The sequence below is a fragment of the Petaurus breviceps genome, unplaced genomic scaffold, assembly GCF_028583685.1.
Source record: "Petaurus breviceps papuanus isolate PSGF00001 unplaced genomic scaffold, PetGlider_PUasm1.0 90925, whole genome shotgun sequence".
Classification (NCBI taxonomy): Eukaryota; Metazoa; Chordata; class Mammalia; order Diprotodontia; family Petauridae; genus Petaurus; species Petaurus breviceps.
Genome location: NW_027187380.1, coordinates 22,602,155 through 22,617,979, shown reverse-complemented (window position 1 = coordinate 22,617,979; position 15,825 = coordinate 22,602,155). Strand labels below are relative to the sequence as shown.

The window sequence follows — 15,825 nt, the reverse complement described above, 5'->3', positions numbered from 1 at the left end:
GGCCTACACACACCGAAAAACTAACTGTGTGACCTCGTTCAAGTCACTTAACCCCAATTGCCCTCCCCTCCCCCCTCCAAAAAAGCAAAAAAATCTAAAAAAAAAAGAGAGAGAAGCTGGGAAATTATATTATACTAAAAGATACCATCATAAGTAATCTCTCTTTATATATATATATATGTATATATATATGTACATATATAAACATACATACATGCATACACACATGTACACACATGTATATTAACTGAATGGTATAGCTCCTAAGTACTTAAAAAGAAAAGCTAGTTGAATTACAAAAAGCAAAAGCAAAACTTGAATAACTGGAGACCTTAGTAAGCCTTTTTCAGAACTAGAAACATTTAACAAAAAGATAAACAAGAAAGAAGTTAAACTACCTAAAAAGAATTTGTAAGAAAATTAGATACAAAAGCTCTCTGGTACCTACTGACTGGGAATAGAAACAAATATACATGTCTATATATTGCTATCATCTATCTGTCTATTTATTTATCTGTCTATCTATCATCTACTGTGCATGATGGTACCTTTATAAAAATTAACTATGTGCTAGGGTCTAAAAACCTCAAACAAATTCAGAAGAATAAAAATATGAAATTTATCCTTTGCTGCTCACAGTAATAAAAATTATAGTTGGTCAAGGACATTCAAAGAAATGAAGAATTCAAAAATTAAATATAAACTAATTTATTCTAAATAATTGATAGATCTAAGAACAAATCACATAAACAATGATAATTTCATCAAAGAAAATTACAATATGGTAATATTCCAATTGGACATAGCCAAGGAAGAGAATGCACAAAAAATGAAGAGGAAATAAAAGTTTTGGTATGTTTTCTCATTTTTGACATTTTCTTTGAGAAAATTTTCAGAAACTCTTTTGTCTATATGCCAAAAAAATTGAAAATGAAATGGATTAATATTTGCAAAAAAATAAATATAAATTTTTTTTGTGGGGTGGAGCAAAGATAGTGGAATGGAAGCAGTAACTTTTCTAAGTTCCTCTGTGAATCCAGTCACTAAACTTTATTTTATTTTTTTTTTGTATTTGCCATTTTATTATGTGTAACCTGTAAATTTTTATGCAGATGAAACCTGTGACAGATGAGCTTCAGAAAACACACTTGATACAAAGGAATTTTTAAAAGTTCGTTATAGACAAATTAAAAAAGGTCTTGAAAATCAACTCGTATTTTCATTTTTTAGTTCTTTATAAAACAGTAATCTTTCAAAAAACTCTCCTTGCACATAAAGTCCACCATGCTTTTGGTCCAGAATATAACTGTTGTCAGAAAGATGTATGCAGCTATGTCTATCAAAGTGTGTACTTGCACCAAATATGCAACATAAACACTGAAGCAATGAACAGAAGACTCATGACCAATACAGGAACAGGACCAACTTTGAGCCCCAGGGGAATCTTCAGTGTAGAACCTCCACATACCCCCTGTGCCTGCTGAAGTAGTACGGCCTGCACTCCTTGTCTCACAGCTGGCATTTTTCCTTTGCCTAACTGTGGATCCCACGCCCCTGGGAAATTGGCCTGTGGTGCCCACGTTGGCACTTCTGGGAGTAGGACCCAGCATTGCTGCAGGGGAGGAGACGGCAGACGCAGTTGCAGACCTTCCAACCACTGTGTCAGTAAACGCAACCAGAAGAGTCTAGTCACTAAACTTTAAAAAGTGAATCTGAATGGATTTTGTAGTGTCAGAATCAACTGGGAGACAGAGTGTGGCAGAATACAGCACAGGAAAGTACCGACGTGTGTCCGGGCAAGGGGAGCATGGAGCACACCGGGACTGCAACAGCTTGAGAGCAGACAACAGTAGAGAGAAAAGGAGCCCCAGTCAGCAGACTCACCCACCCCAAGGGTGATTTGCAGCCATCTAACCAGCATCTCACCACTGGATGGGAGGATCCATTGGAGCTGGGTAAGAGAAACCTCAGGGACCCTCAGCAGAGACAGCAGCTTCTCCTGTGGCTATCAGCCCCAGCCTGGAAGTTTAAAAATCACCTGCCTGATTTTTCAGGGGCCAGGATGGCAAAGTAAACTCTGCCTGCTCAGATTCCCACTCCCTGACCAAGAAAACCCAGAGATAAATGTCCCACCCAGAGTAAAATCCTGAATTAGTGAAAACAGCCTCAGGCTTAGGACTGACTGAGAAAGGGTGTAACAGAGGCCCCAACGAGTCTGAAGAGAAGAGGGGGAGGGGTCCCAACAAGCCCCACCTCACCTGACCAGCAAAATCCTGCCTAAACTTTAGCCCAGAGACATAGAGTCAGAAATCTGAAGTGACTAGACCACCCTTCCCCCACAGATTACTCTGTGAGCCTCAGTGTAACTCAGGGGAAACACTGAGGGTCCTGGCCTTGGCCTCAATCTAGACACCCAGAGGCTACAGCACACAAAGTCGACAACCAGGCCCTTAGCTCCCAGCCTGAGAAATTAGGAAATAGGAAATTACAATGGGAAGGAAAGAAGCTGAGAAGGAGAAGGGGAAGGCAAGAAAATAGATTAGAACTTATTATAATGAGCAAGAACAACCAAACACAGAGGACAACATGGACTCTATACTCACACCTGAGACCACAGAAAGAAATATGAACTGGTCTCAAGCCCAAAAAGCATTCTTGGAGGAGCTCAAGAAAGATTTTAAAATCCAAATTAGGTAAGTAGAAGATAAATTTAAATCTACAGTGACCAAATTGGAAAAAAGTCTCCCTAAAGAAAACAAATCCTTAAAAAGTAGAAGTAATTGGAGAAAATTCCTCCCTAAAAAAGGACCTTCAAAAACTAACCAAAGAGAATAATTCACTAAAAATTAGAATCAGTCAAATTGGAGCTCAGGACCCTATGATGTACCAAGAGTCAATCAAACAAAACATGAAGACTGAAAAATTGGAAGAAGGTGTAAAATATCTCATTGGAAAAACAACTGACATGGAGAACAGATCCAGGACAAATAACTTAAGAATTATTTGTCTACTGGAAAGCCATGATGAAAAAATCAGCCTGGACAACATCCTCCAAGAGATTGTCAAAGAAAACTGTCCTGAGGTCCTGGAATCAGAAGGTACAATAGTTATTGAAAGAATTCACTGGTCTCCTCCTGAAAGAGATTCCAAATTGAAAAATCCAAGAAATATAGTAGCCAAATTCCAAAATTACAAGATGAAGGAGAAAATACTGCAAGCAGCCAAAAGAAACAATTCAAATATTGTGGAACCATAGTCAGGATCACACAGGACCTAGCAGCTTCTACATTAAAAGATCGGAGGGATTGGAATTTGATATTTCATAAGGCAAAAGAGCTAGGACTGCAACCAAGGATTAATTACCTGGCAAAACAGAGCATAATCTTTCAGGCAAGGAGATAGTCATTTAATGAAATAAGGGACTTTCAGACTTTCCTGATGAAAAAGCCAGAGCTCAATGAAAAATTTTATGTCAATTACAAGACACAAGAAAGACATAAAAAGGCAAATAAGAAAAACACATACTCACACATACACACATGCACACACGTACACTCACACACACATGCACATAACTTGGGATGCAATAAGAGCAAAATGTTTACATCCCTGTATGAGAAGCTGATAACTGTCAATATTGAAATTTATATTATTATCATGACCTTTAAAAGGGTTATACATAGATAGAGGTTGTGGGTATAAATGAACTAATCTGGTGATAAAAAAAAACCTTATTAAGGGGGTCAAAGGGACTGTAATGTGATAAAAGGAAAGGATGAGATGGAAAAAGGTAAATTATGCCATATGAAGAGGCTTAAAAGCACCCTATAGTAGAGGGGAAGGAAAGAGGGACAGGAACATCATTTGAACATTATTCTCACTGGTTCTAGTTCAAAGAGTGATCAACATAATCAGTTAAGTTTAAGATTCTAACGTGAAAAGACACAAAAACTCATTAAATAGAGGGAAAGGAGGGAGGGAGAGGACCACTGTATGAAATTTACCCTCATTGGTTTGGTATCAAAGGGGGAATAACACTCTGATAAGTATAAAAATCTATTATGTACTATAAGTAGTAGGAGGGTAAGGGGGGGGAATAAAAAGGGAGGTATTAAAAGGGAGGGAAATAGTAATAAGGGGAGAGGGTAGGTAAAGAAGGGGGAGGTTACAGGGAGGGAAAACTGAAGGAGGTGGTGGTCAAAAGGAAAACCCTTAAGGAGAGGAAGGGAGAAGGAAGAAACAAAAAACATAAGCAGGGGAGGGAATAGGATGGAGGGAAAGAGACAGATAGTCATCATTACTGTGAATATGAATGGGATGAACTCTCCCATAAAAGAGAGGAAGATAGCAGAATCGATTAAAAACCATAATCCTACAGTGTGCTGTCTACAAGAAACACATTTGAAACAAAGGGATACCCACAGGGCAAAGGTAAAAGGCTAGAGTAGGATATATTATGTCTCAGCTAAAGTAAAAAAAGCAGGGGTAGCAATCCTTATCTCAGATAAAGCAAAAGCAAAAATAGATCTAATTAAAAGAGATAAGGAAGGAAACTACATCCTGCTAAAAGGCACCCTCGAGAATGAAGCAATATCATTACTTAACATATAGGCACCAAGTGGTATAGCGTCCAAATTTCTAGAGTAGAAGTTAAGGGAATTAGAGGAAGAAATAGGTAGCAAAACTATACTAGTGGGAGACATTAATCTCCCCCCTCTCTGAACTTGATAAATCTAACCTCAGAACAAACAAGAAAGAAGTTAAGGAGATGAATAGAATTTTAGAGAGGCGAGATATGATAGATCTCTGGAGAAAACTGAATGGGTATAAAAAGGAATATACTTTCCTCTCAGTGGTTCATGGCACATACTCAAAAATTGTGATGTTCTAGGACATAAAAACGTCACAATTGAGTGCAGAAAGGCAGAAATATTAAATGCATCCTTCTCAGATCACAATGCAATAACAATCATATGCAATAAATGGTCATGGAAAGATAGACTAAAAACTAATTGGAAAATAAATAATTTAATCCTAAAGAATGAGTGGGTCAAACAAGAAATCATAGAAACGATCAGTAACTTTATTCAAGAGAATGACAATAATGAGACAACATACCAAAATGTGTGGGATGCATTAAAGGCAGTTCTTAGGGGAAGTTTTATATCCCTGAGTGCATACATGAATAAATTAGAGAAATGGGAGGTCAGTGAACTGGGCATGCAATTGAAAAAGCTAGAAAAAGAACAAATTGAAAATCCACAAAAAATACTAAATTAGAAATACTGAAAACCAAACGAGAGATTAATAAAATTGAAATTATGAAAATTATTGAATTAATAAATAAAACTAAGAGCTGGTTTTATGAAAAAAACCAATAAAATTGACAGACCCTTAGTCAATATGATGAAAAAAGAAAGAAAACCAAATTAGGAATATCAAAAATGAAAAGGCTGAATCTACCTCCAATGAAGAGGAAATCAAAACAATAATTAGGAATTATTTTTCCCAATTGCATGCATATAAATTTGACAATCTTAAGGAAATGGATGAATATTTACAAAAATACAAGTTGCCCAGATTAACTGAAGAGGAAGTAAATTACTTAACCCCATCTCAGAAAAAGAAATCAAACAAGCCATCAGTGAACTCCCTAGGGAAAAATCTCCAGGGCCAGATGGATTTCCTAGTGAATTCTATCAAACATTTAAAGAACAATTTACTCCAATACTCTACAAACTATTTGGGAAAATTAGTGAAGAAGGAGTCCTACCAAATTCTTTTTATGATACAAATATGATACTGATACCTAAATCAGGAACAGATAAAACAGAGAAAGAAAATTATAGACCAATTTCCCTCATGAATGTAGATGCAAAAATTTTGAATAAAATATTAGCTAAAAGACTACAGCAACTTATCTCAAGAATAATACACCTTGATCAGGTAGGATTTATTCCAGGAATGCAAGGATGGTTTAATATTAGGAAAACCATCATATCAACAATAAAACTAGCAGAAGCCACATGATTATCTCAATAGATGCAGGCTTTTGACAAAATACAACATCCATTCCTATTAAAAACATTAGAAAGTATAGGAATAGATTAAGCCTTCTTTAAAATAATAGGTAGCATCTATTTAAAGCCATCAGCAAGTATTGTATGTAATGGGTATAAACTAGAAGCATTTCCAACAAGATCAGGGGTGAAACAAGGGTGTCCACTATCACCCCTCTTATTCAATCTGGTACTAGAAATGTTAGCAGCAGCAATTAGAGAAGAAAAAGAAATCAAAGGAATCAAATTAGGCAAAGAAGAGACCAAGTTATCACTCTTTGTAGATGATATGATGATATATTTAGAGAATCCTAGAGAATCAAGTAAAAAACTACTTGAGACAATAAATAAATTTGGCAAAGTTGCAGGATATAAAAAAGCCCCACATAAATCCTTGGCATTCCTATATATTTCCAATGAAATTCAACAGCAAGAGATAGAAAGAGAAATCCCATTTAAAGTTACTGTAGACATTATAAAATATCTAGGAATCTACCTGACAAAACAAACCTATATAATCACAACTACAAAACACTTTTCACACAAATAAAGTCAGATCTAACTAATTGGAAAAATATCAATTGCTTGTGGCTGGGTTGAGCTAATATAATAAAAACAACATTTTTACCTAAATTAAAATATATATTTAGTCCCATACCAATCAATTTACCAAAAAAAACTACTTTATAGAGCTAGAAAATTTAGCAACAAAGTTCATTTGGAAGAACAAATGGTCCAGAATATCAAGGGAATTAATGAAAAGAAATGCTAGTGTAGGTGGACTAGCTATTGCAGATTTTAATCTATATTACAAAGCAGCCTTGGAACTGGCTGAGGAATAGAGTAGTGGATCAATGGAATAGATTGGGCACATGAGATTCAGCAGTCAATGACTATAGAAATCTATTGTTTGATAAACCCAAAGACTCCAGTTTTGGGTATAAGAACTCACTATTTGACAAAAACTGCTGGGAAATTTGGAATATAGTATGGCAGAAACTGGGCATAGACCATTATCTAACACCATATACAAAAATCAAGTCTAAATGGGTGCATAATCTAGGTATTAAGGTTGATACTGTAAACAGTCTCAGAAAGCAAGGAATAATTTATCTGTCAGATATGTGGAGACAGGGAGACTTTATGACCAAACAAGAATTAGAGAGCATTATAAAATGCAAAATGGATAATTTTGATAACTTTAAATTGAAAAGCTTCTGTACAAAGAAAGCCAATGTAACCAAGATTAAGAGGGAAGTGAGAAATGGGGAAAGAATTTTTTACAACCCACATCTCTGATAAAAGACTCTTTTCTAAAATATACAGATAATTGAGTCAAATCTGTAAGAATACAAGTCATTCCCCAATTGATAAATGGTCAAAGGATATGAACAGGCAGTTTTCAGAGGAAGAAATTAAAGATTTCTATAAGGATATGAAGAAATGCTCTAAATCACTATTGATTAGAGAAATGCAAATCAAAAACAACTCTGAGGTACCACATCTCACCAGTCAGATTGGCTAAGATGACAAAACAGGAAAATAACAAATGTTGGAGAGGATGTGGGCAAATTGGAACAATAATGTATTGCTGGTTAAAATGGTAATGTAAATTTTTAAGATCTTCCCTTGGGGTGGCTAGGTGGCCCAGCAAGTAAAGCACCATCCTTGGAGTCAGGAGGACCCAAATTAGGTTCTGGCCTCAGTCACTTAACACCCACACAAAAATACTAGCCGTGTAACCTTGAGCAAGTTACTTAACCCCAATTGCCCTCCAAAATGCAAAAAAAAAAAAATATATATCTTCCCTGTCCCTAGGCTTAAGTGCACCTGGAGCCTGTGGTGGGAGGCTTGTTTTTCAGGAGATACTTTGTGATTGGGCAGTGGGTCAAGAAGGTTGTTACATTTTTCTGAGCCAGGAGAAGGCTATATAAGCCCTGATGGGAAGCTTTGCTTTGGGGCTCACTTTGAGAAGTGTTGTGTGATTTGACCAGATGAGACTCTGGGCAGCTATTGTTGAGAGCCCCCTGGCTTTGAAAACCCAGATGTTGATGCTTCCCTCTCTGGTAACTGTGATTAGGTATGGATATATGTAATGGTTGGACAGTTTGGAAGCCTGTCTGCTGAAATGTTCTTGTAACTTATGTTTGTAACCTCTGTATATTCTGAAGTTTGGGGTTCTGACCTTTTCCCCCTGAACTAGATAAACGATATATGTTTGATTGATTAAAGTAAGCTTGTTAAACCATTTTGAGTTGCTTTCCTTTAGCAAAGCAGATCTAAGAAATTGTGTTGGCAGTCACCCTGGGGACACTGTGGTGCTTGCTGCTACACTGGTGGAGTTATGAACTGATCCAACCTTTCTGGAAAGAAATCTGGAATTATGCCCAAAGGGTTATAAATAACTTCATACCTAGGGTTGTATACCAAAGAGATCATAGAAGTTGGAGGAAATTCCATATGTACAAAAATATTTATAACAGCTCTTTTTGTGGTGGCAAATAATTGGAAATTAAGGGGGTGCCCATCAATTGGGGAATGGCTGATATATGCATATAATGGAATACTATCATGCTATAAGAAACGAGGAGCAGATGGACTTCATATTTACCTGGAGAGGCTTATATGAACTGATGCTGAGTGAGAAGAGTAGAGGCAGGATAAATTTGTACACAATTACAGACACAATGTGTGTGTGACAACCAACTGTGATAGACTGGACTCTTCTCAGTAATGCAGTGTTATAAGTTAATCCCCAAAGACTCATGATGAAGAGAGATATCTACATCCAGAGAAAGAACTAGAAAGAACTGAGTTTGAATCCAGATTGAAGCAAGCTACCAGATCTTTTTCTTTTTCTTGTTTGGTTTTGTTTCCTCTTTCCCATTTTTCATTCTGTCTGATACAATTCGTTTTTATAACCTGACTAATGTGAAAGCATTTGCAGATCTTGTACTTGATTGTATGCTGTCATGGGCAGGGGGGAGTAGGGAGGGAGAGAAAATTTGAAACTCAAGGAATTGTGGAATTGAATCTTGTAAACTAAAAGTAAACAAACAAATTAATAAAGACAAAAATTTTTTAAAATACATAAAATATATACAGACTAATAAAACAATTTACATTATAAACAGTATCTATTTAACAACAAAAGCTAATATTATCTGTAATGAAGAAATGCTATAGGTAGTGGTATGCAGGAGTCAGCCCATCCTGGCTTATTAAATCTGATTGTTACATTTTCAAAATGATCATTTGTATCTTGGAAATTGGCAAAGGCTATGTTTGATTGCCTACAGTTAAGAAAGTGATGAAAAAAATGTTAATAGTGAAGATTAAACTTAAAGGTATGGCATGTGCATTTTTTGTTTTTTTTAGAGAGTTGGTTTTTAAACAGTTTCTAGCTTACCTGTGGTTTTCAAATGATATCAAGGGTAAAGTGAAGATGTCCATTATCATCACTATATTTGATATAGTTCTGGAAATGCTAGTTATAGCAATATGACAAGAGAGATAAGTAAAGGGGAAGTGCAACGATCATGTTTTGCAGATGATATGATATAATATTTAGTGAACCCTAGGGATTTAACTAAAATTAATTGAAGCAATAAATAACTTTAGTAAAATATGAGGGTATAAAATAAACACATAAGCTATTAGTTTCTTTGTAGCTTGCAAAAGTAGCTCAGTAACGCATAGAAAAATTTCTTCCAAAATGACTATAGAATATATAAAATATCTAGGAATCTACCTAAAAAGATCTATACTAGAATAATATAAATACAGCTATGGAACACTTTTTATAGGAAAAAAAATTGCAGTTGTAAGTAGAAAGATATTAAATGTTCATTACTAGAATGCTCTATAATCATGAAATTATAATACTACAATATTATTTGGTAGGTTCAGTGCCATACCAAACTACCCAAAGGTTACCTTATACAACTAAACACAATGCTAACTAAATTCATCTGGAGGAATAAAGGGGGAATAATCTCAAGAAAAACAATGAAAAAAAGCAGGAAGGAAGGGGTTGATGAATACAAAATCTCAAATTAGATGAAATAATCATCAAAACTATTTGGCACTTGCTCAAAAAATAGAAAAGTTGATCAATGGAACAGAATATGTGTATGGCCAGAAGTAATTGAACACGTTGCCATATTTCATAGACCCAAAAATTCCAGCTCTTAGAGAAAAGACTTGGAAAAACTGCCAGCGAAAGTTGAAGGCATTTTACGTTGGGTGTTTTCAGAAAGGACCAGTATGTGATATTTTTATTGACTGTATTTATTTTTTTTATAAGGGAGAGTTTTCAATTATTTTGAAGTAGGGGAGAATTATTGTGATAGTTGGAGCATAGTGATAATAATGTTAAAAAATAAAGAATGGGAAAAGTGCCATTGAAACATTTAAAAATGCACAGTAGAAAATAACTTCAGGAGACGGTAGTATTACATCTATTGTGTAAAAAATTAACATTTATTTTAAAAACAAGCTTTATACAACAGGCACAATGTCATATACAATTTTCCTTTTCTGTTCTTTTTTTGTATTAGGAAATGTTAATATTTTTGATGTTTAACAAGTTCATGATGAAAAAAATTAAAATAAATCCAAAAAATAATTTTAAAGTAAAAAAAAAAAAAGAAAAAGGAAATTCAGCAGAGTAGTACTATTGGCCACTAGATGTCACAGTAGATAGTGGTGGAGTCAGGAAAGCTCATTTTTGGGAGTTCAAATATCGCTTCAGACTCCTACTAACTGTATGACCTTGGGTAAGTCACTTAATCCTATCTGCCTCAGTTCCTTATCTGTAAAATGAGCTGGAGAAGGAAGTGGCAAACTATTCCAATATCTTTCCCAAGAAAACCCCAAATGGGGTCACAGAGCTGGACATGACTGAAACAACTAAAGAACAGATGATTTACTATAATCCTGCTGCTGATTCCTTATATTCCTTACATTCCTCAGTGTCACATCCAACACTAGTTTTTTTCATCATCATTATTCCCTTGGCTCTTTTCATTTTCTTCCAAGGTTTCTTTGATTTTTAAGCCCTATCCACTCATGACTGCTTAGGATAAATTTAGACTTTAGTTTCAACTTTTGATTCTTGGTCATTCATTCATTCATCCATACATTCAACCAACAAGCTTTTATTTCTCTTTGTAACAGTAATTTTACCTATACTTTGAATTGCCATAGGAATGTCATAGAAATAATTCTTGGATTCTTTTCTGCTTGTGTTGACAATTCTTGTGTGTTCTGCCTCCTTACTGTCTCTTGCATGCATTCTTTTCTTTTTACTCATTCGAAATTTTCATAACTGAATCAAAAAGGATTTAGGGAGAATCTGGACAAGAACTTAATTCTAGAATGAAAATGAAGACAGTGCTAGTTTACGTTGAACTCTGCTGTAATGAACACTTCATGGGTGAAACTATATCCTTATTAATGGCTGTACTGACTGGGGTATGTGGTAGCAAAGATGAATTCAAACACTCCTTATCTGAATGGAGGCTTCCAATTTTCACATGATACTGAAGAGACTGAGTTGAGATGTCAGTAATGACTTTTAGTGTATCATCAAACACCTAATTAAGCATCTCCAAAAGACAGGAGTAGGCTCCCAGATTCACAGTCTCATCATGCTTCAAGCAGAAATCTACAGCTGTGGACAAAATTGTTCTTTTTGAGAGGTTAGAGTCAAGTGGAAAGGAACTAAGGTCAGTTTATAATTAAGTAGTATACTCAGAAGACAGAGAAAACTATCTTTATTCCTCCCCTGTAGATGTGCTTCATTTTTGCAGTTTGTAGGAAAACAGAGATAGCTTATTGCAGTAATCCAGAACTGAAAAGTTGGTTGGGGAAGGTGAATAGAAAAGCACCAAAGAAGTTTGAGGTTCTTTTGTAATAACTGACATTTTCATAGCATTTTAATGTTTATAAAGTCTCTTATTTGAGCCTACAACAATCCTTTTATCTACTCGTACCAGGGCATTCACATGATAGTCTTTTTACTCCTTCCTGACCAATTCTATTGTGTTCCTCACAGTGGCTGTTCCAAGCCCTCTCTTCTCAAGTCACTTTTACCCTGCCTCCACACACCTTCTCAATAGAGGACCATGACCATACTTTACCCAAAACAAAAACAAACAACAACAACAACAACAACAAAATAACTGAGTCTGTCTGTTTGAGCTCTCTCATCCCTTTAAATCACTTCAGCATTATCTTCCATTCAGTCCTCTTTTGCCTCAATCTCAGAGAATAGTTTCCTTGCCAATACCAACTATTCTGCTTGTGCACTGGGCACCATCTCCTCCATTTTTTCTCTGGCATTTTGTCCCTTTTATTGTTCCCCTCATTCTCTAATTTTTAATCTTCCTTTTTCCATTGGTTCCTTTCTTGTTTTCTCCAAATAATTTTTCCCTATCTGGAATAGCTTCACATAACCTAACTATCCCTTCATGCTCTTATCCTATAACTTTCCTCCTCTTCATGTTCTAACTCCTAGAAACAGCTGTCTATATTTATTGTTTAAACTTTCTCACCTCTTGACTCCTTTATAATCTGGCTTCTGTGCCCACCATTGAAACCACTCTAAATTATCTTTGCTTTCTTTATTCCTAAATTCAAAATCCTTTCCTCACTTCTGTCTTGACTTCTTTGTAGCATATGGCAGTGCTGACTATCCTTTTCTTCTGAATACTCTTTCTTTCCTGGGTTTCTATGACATTGCTCCATTATGGGTCTTCCTACATGATATGGGTTATCAGTTTATCATTCATGTCCCATCTCCCATGTATGGATGTATCCTAGGGTTTTCTCTTGAGACCTCTCTTATTCTCTCTCTGCTTTGACCTTGTGCTCTCATTACTTCCAGTGGATTCAACTATCATCTTTAGTAGATGATCGAATTTACATAAACATCTCTCATCACTCCTATGAGCTTCAATACTATAACAGTCTTCTGAACATCTCAAATAGGATGTTTCATAGGCTTTTCAAATTAACAAGTCCAAAATAGAACTCATTATCTTTTCCCGAACTCTCACCTATCATTCTAATATTCCTATTTTTGTCAGTAGTTCATCTACTTTCACAACCAAGGAAATATGCTTAACCCTTCATACTCAGTGATCCCTTCTATCCAATCAGCTGCTGATACTTGTCTGTTCTACCTCCTTGGTGTCTTTTGCATACATTCCCTTCTCTTTACTCACAACACAATCATGAAAGTCCAGGCACCATTCACTTTGTACCTGGACTAATAAAACAGCCTTAAAATTTATATCTGTTCTTCAAATAGATATCCAATTTGTTTCTAAAGCACAGGTATGACTATGTTAAATGTTTTCTCAAGAAACTTTACTGGCTCCTCTTTGGTTTAATAATAATAAAAAGAAATTTCCTGTCTGTGGAATTTAAAGCTCTTCTTAATATAACTCTGCCTAGGTGTCACATCCTACCTGAATATGACTTGCTAGGCTGATTATACACTAATAACCTATTAACACTTTACTCTTCAGTCAAATTGATCTGCTTATTGTTTCTGTTTGCAGAGTGAAGGAGGTTTTTCAAAAACAGCAAAAAAATAACACCAAGCAATTAGGCTTTGTTGTTGACATACATGTATTATAAAGGCAGTAATGTGACCTGGATAAATGGAGAACACTGAAAGCCTCCATCTTCCACCTAATTATCTTTGCATAGGCTGATTCCATACATGGAATGTTCTTTATCTTTAACTCTTATCAAGGGTCAACTCAAGCGTCGTATTATTCAAACGACCTCTTGTGATTCCCTCAATCTTTAGTGACTCTCATCACTGTATGCATTTTGTTTATCCCATATTTGTTTATGTGTGACTCAATTATATTCTCTTAGTAAAGCAAATGTTCATTAAAGCCAGATTATGCATTGAGCCATCAAGACAGCAGGTCATGTCTTGGCAACTCGGGGTCTTGGGGCAACTGAATTGGCAACATCTGTTTCTGGAGCTCTCAGCCTACCGATGGTAAGGGTATCAGATAATTAACTAGGATGAAATTAAAAGCAACCCTTTGTTGGCACTGGGGGCAGGACTCTGTTGCATTTCCCATATGTGAATCTGGGTTTCAGGCCTGGGTTACAATCTCAGGGCAAAGAGGAGCAATGGAACACCAGAACTTTCAGCCATAGTGAAGTAAGGTCCCTGGTCACAGTTCCTGGGTGGAATAGAATGAATGTGGTCACTCATAGACCAGGGCATAGGCCAAAAGTGTAGTAAATACATCTTTCCTTAGATAATAACACTTTGGAAGAAGTAAAAACTTACACATTCCAATAACTAGCTCTGAAAACAGCTGCACAAACCCCCTGAAGTTTGGGATATTGCTTGCTTCACCCCAGAAGCAGAGCCCAACTTTAACATAAAATTCAAAGTCAAGAAATAGGCTGGAAAAATGAGAAAACAACAAAAAGAGAACCATATCATAGAAAGTTACTATGGTAATAGGGAAGATCAAAACACAAACTGAGAAGAAGATAATAAAGTCAAAATTGCTATATCAAAAGTCTCAAAGAAAAATATAAATTAATCTTATGTCTAAAAAGAATTTCTGAAAGAGCTCAAAAGGACTTTTAAGAATCAAATAAGAGGGATGGCTAGGTGGTGCAGTGAATAGAGCACTGGCTCTGGAGTCAGGAGGACTGGAGTTCAAATTTGGCCTCAGACTCTTAACACTTACCAGCTGGATGACGTTGGGCAAATCACTTAACCCCAACTGATCTGCTCTCCCCCCCCCAAAAGCAAAAAAAAAAAAAAGAATCAAATAAGAGGAAAAATTGGGAAAAGAAATGAGAGTGATACAAGAAAATTATGGAAAAAAAGATGCACCAGCTTGGTAAAGGAGACACAGAAAGATACTGAAGAAAATAATACCTTAAAAAAAGAATAAGTCAAATGATAAAAGAGGCACAAGAATCCACTGAATAGAAGAACTCCTTAAAAAGCAGAATTGGTCAACCAGAAAAATATATACAAAATTCACTGAAGAAAAGAATTCCTTAAAAAGTCAAATGGAAAAGGAGGTACAAAAGCTCACTGAAGAAGTCCATGCTGTAAAAATTAGACAAGTGAGAACTAATGACTCCATTGGACATCAAGAAACAATAAAATAAAAGGAAAATGTAGAAGAAAATTTGAAACATCTAATTGGAAAAACAACTGACTTAGAAAATAGATTGAGGGGGGGGGGCAGAGTCAAGATGGTGGAGTAGAAATAGGACCTCTGTATGGCTCCAGCTTCCAACTTTCCCAATTCATGTAAAAGGGGACTCCGAACAAACTCTGGAGCTACAGAGCCCACAAAATGACACAGAGTAGCTAACTTCCTGCTGAGGACAGCCCAGTAGGCCTGCAAGAATTGGCCAGCACAGCACTCTGGGAGCTGAGCTCAGGCCCGTGAGAGCCAGAGGTTTTAGCCCCAGGGTGGCCCTGACTAACTACTGGCTGGAGGGACTCCAGATCACCAGCAGCTGTGACTGTTTCCAGATTTATCAACACAAAGGACAAAGTGAGAAGTCAATGCAGTGTGGACTTTGGGACCAGTAGGCGGAAGTGTGTTGGCTTCTGCCTCCAGGGTGAGAAGCTGTGGAGATGTTTTGGCACAGCTGGTGTCACATTGAAGCTTCAGCTCCTGGCCTGAAGACTGTAGGGAGACCAAGCGACCAGTCTGAGGGGTAATCGCTCTTGCTTTAACCTGCTTGGATCTGGATT

At 36.3% G+C, this 15,825-nt stretch overlaps 1 protein-coding gene across 1 annotated transcript in view; it reads right to left on the bottom strand.

Annotated features, from left to right (window-relative positions):
* Nucleotides 1-1,610, bottom strand: part of LOC138152794 (cilia- and flagella-associated protein 337-like) — a 113,366-nt gene extending 111,756 nt beyond the window's left edge. Inside the window, exon 1 of the mRNA XM_069076868.1 lies at nucleotides 1,469-1,610. Within this exon, the coding sequence (XP_068932969.1) occupies nucleotides 1,469-1,610 (142 nt within the window). The remainder of the gene's footprint in view (nucleotides 1-1,468) is intronic.
* Nucleotides 1,611-15,825: the final 14,215 nt, after the last annotated feature.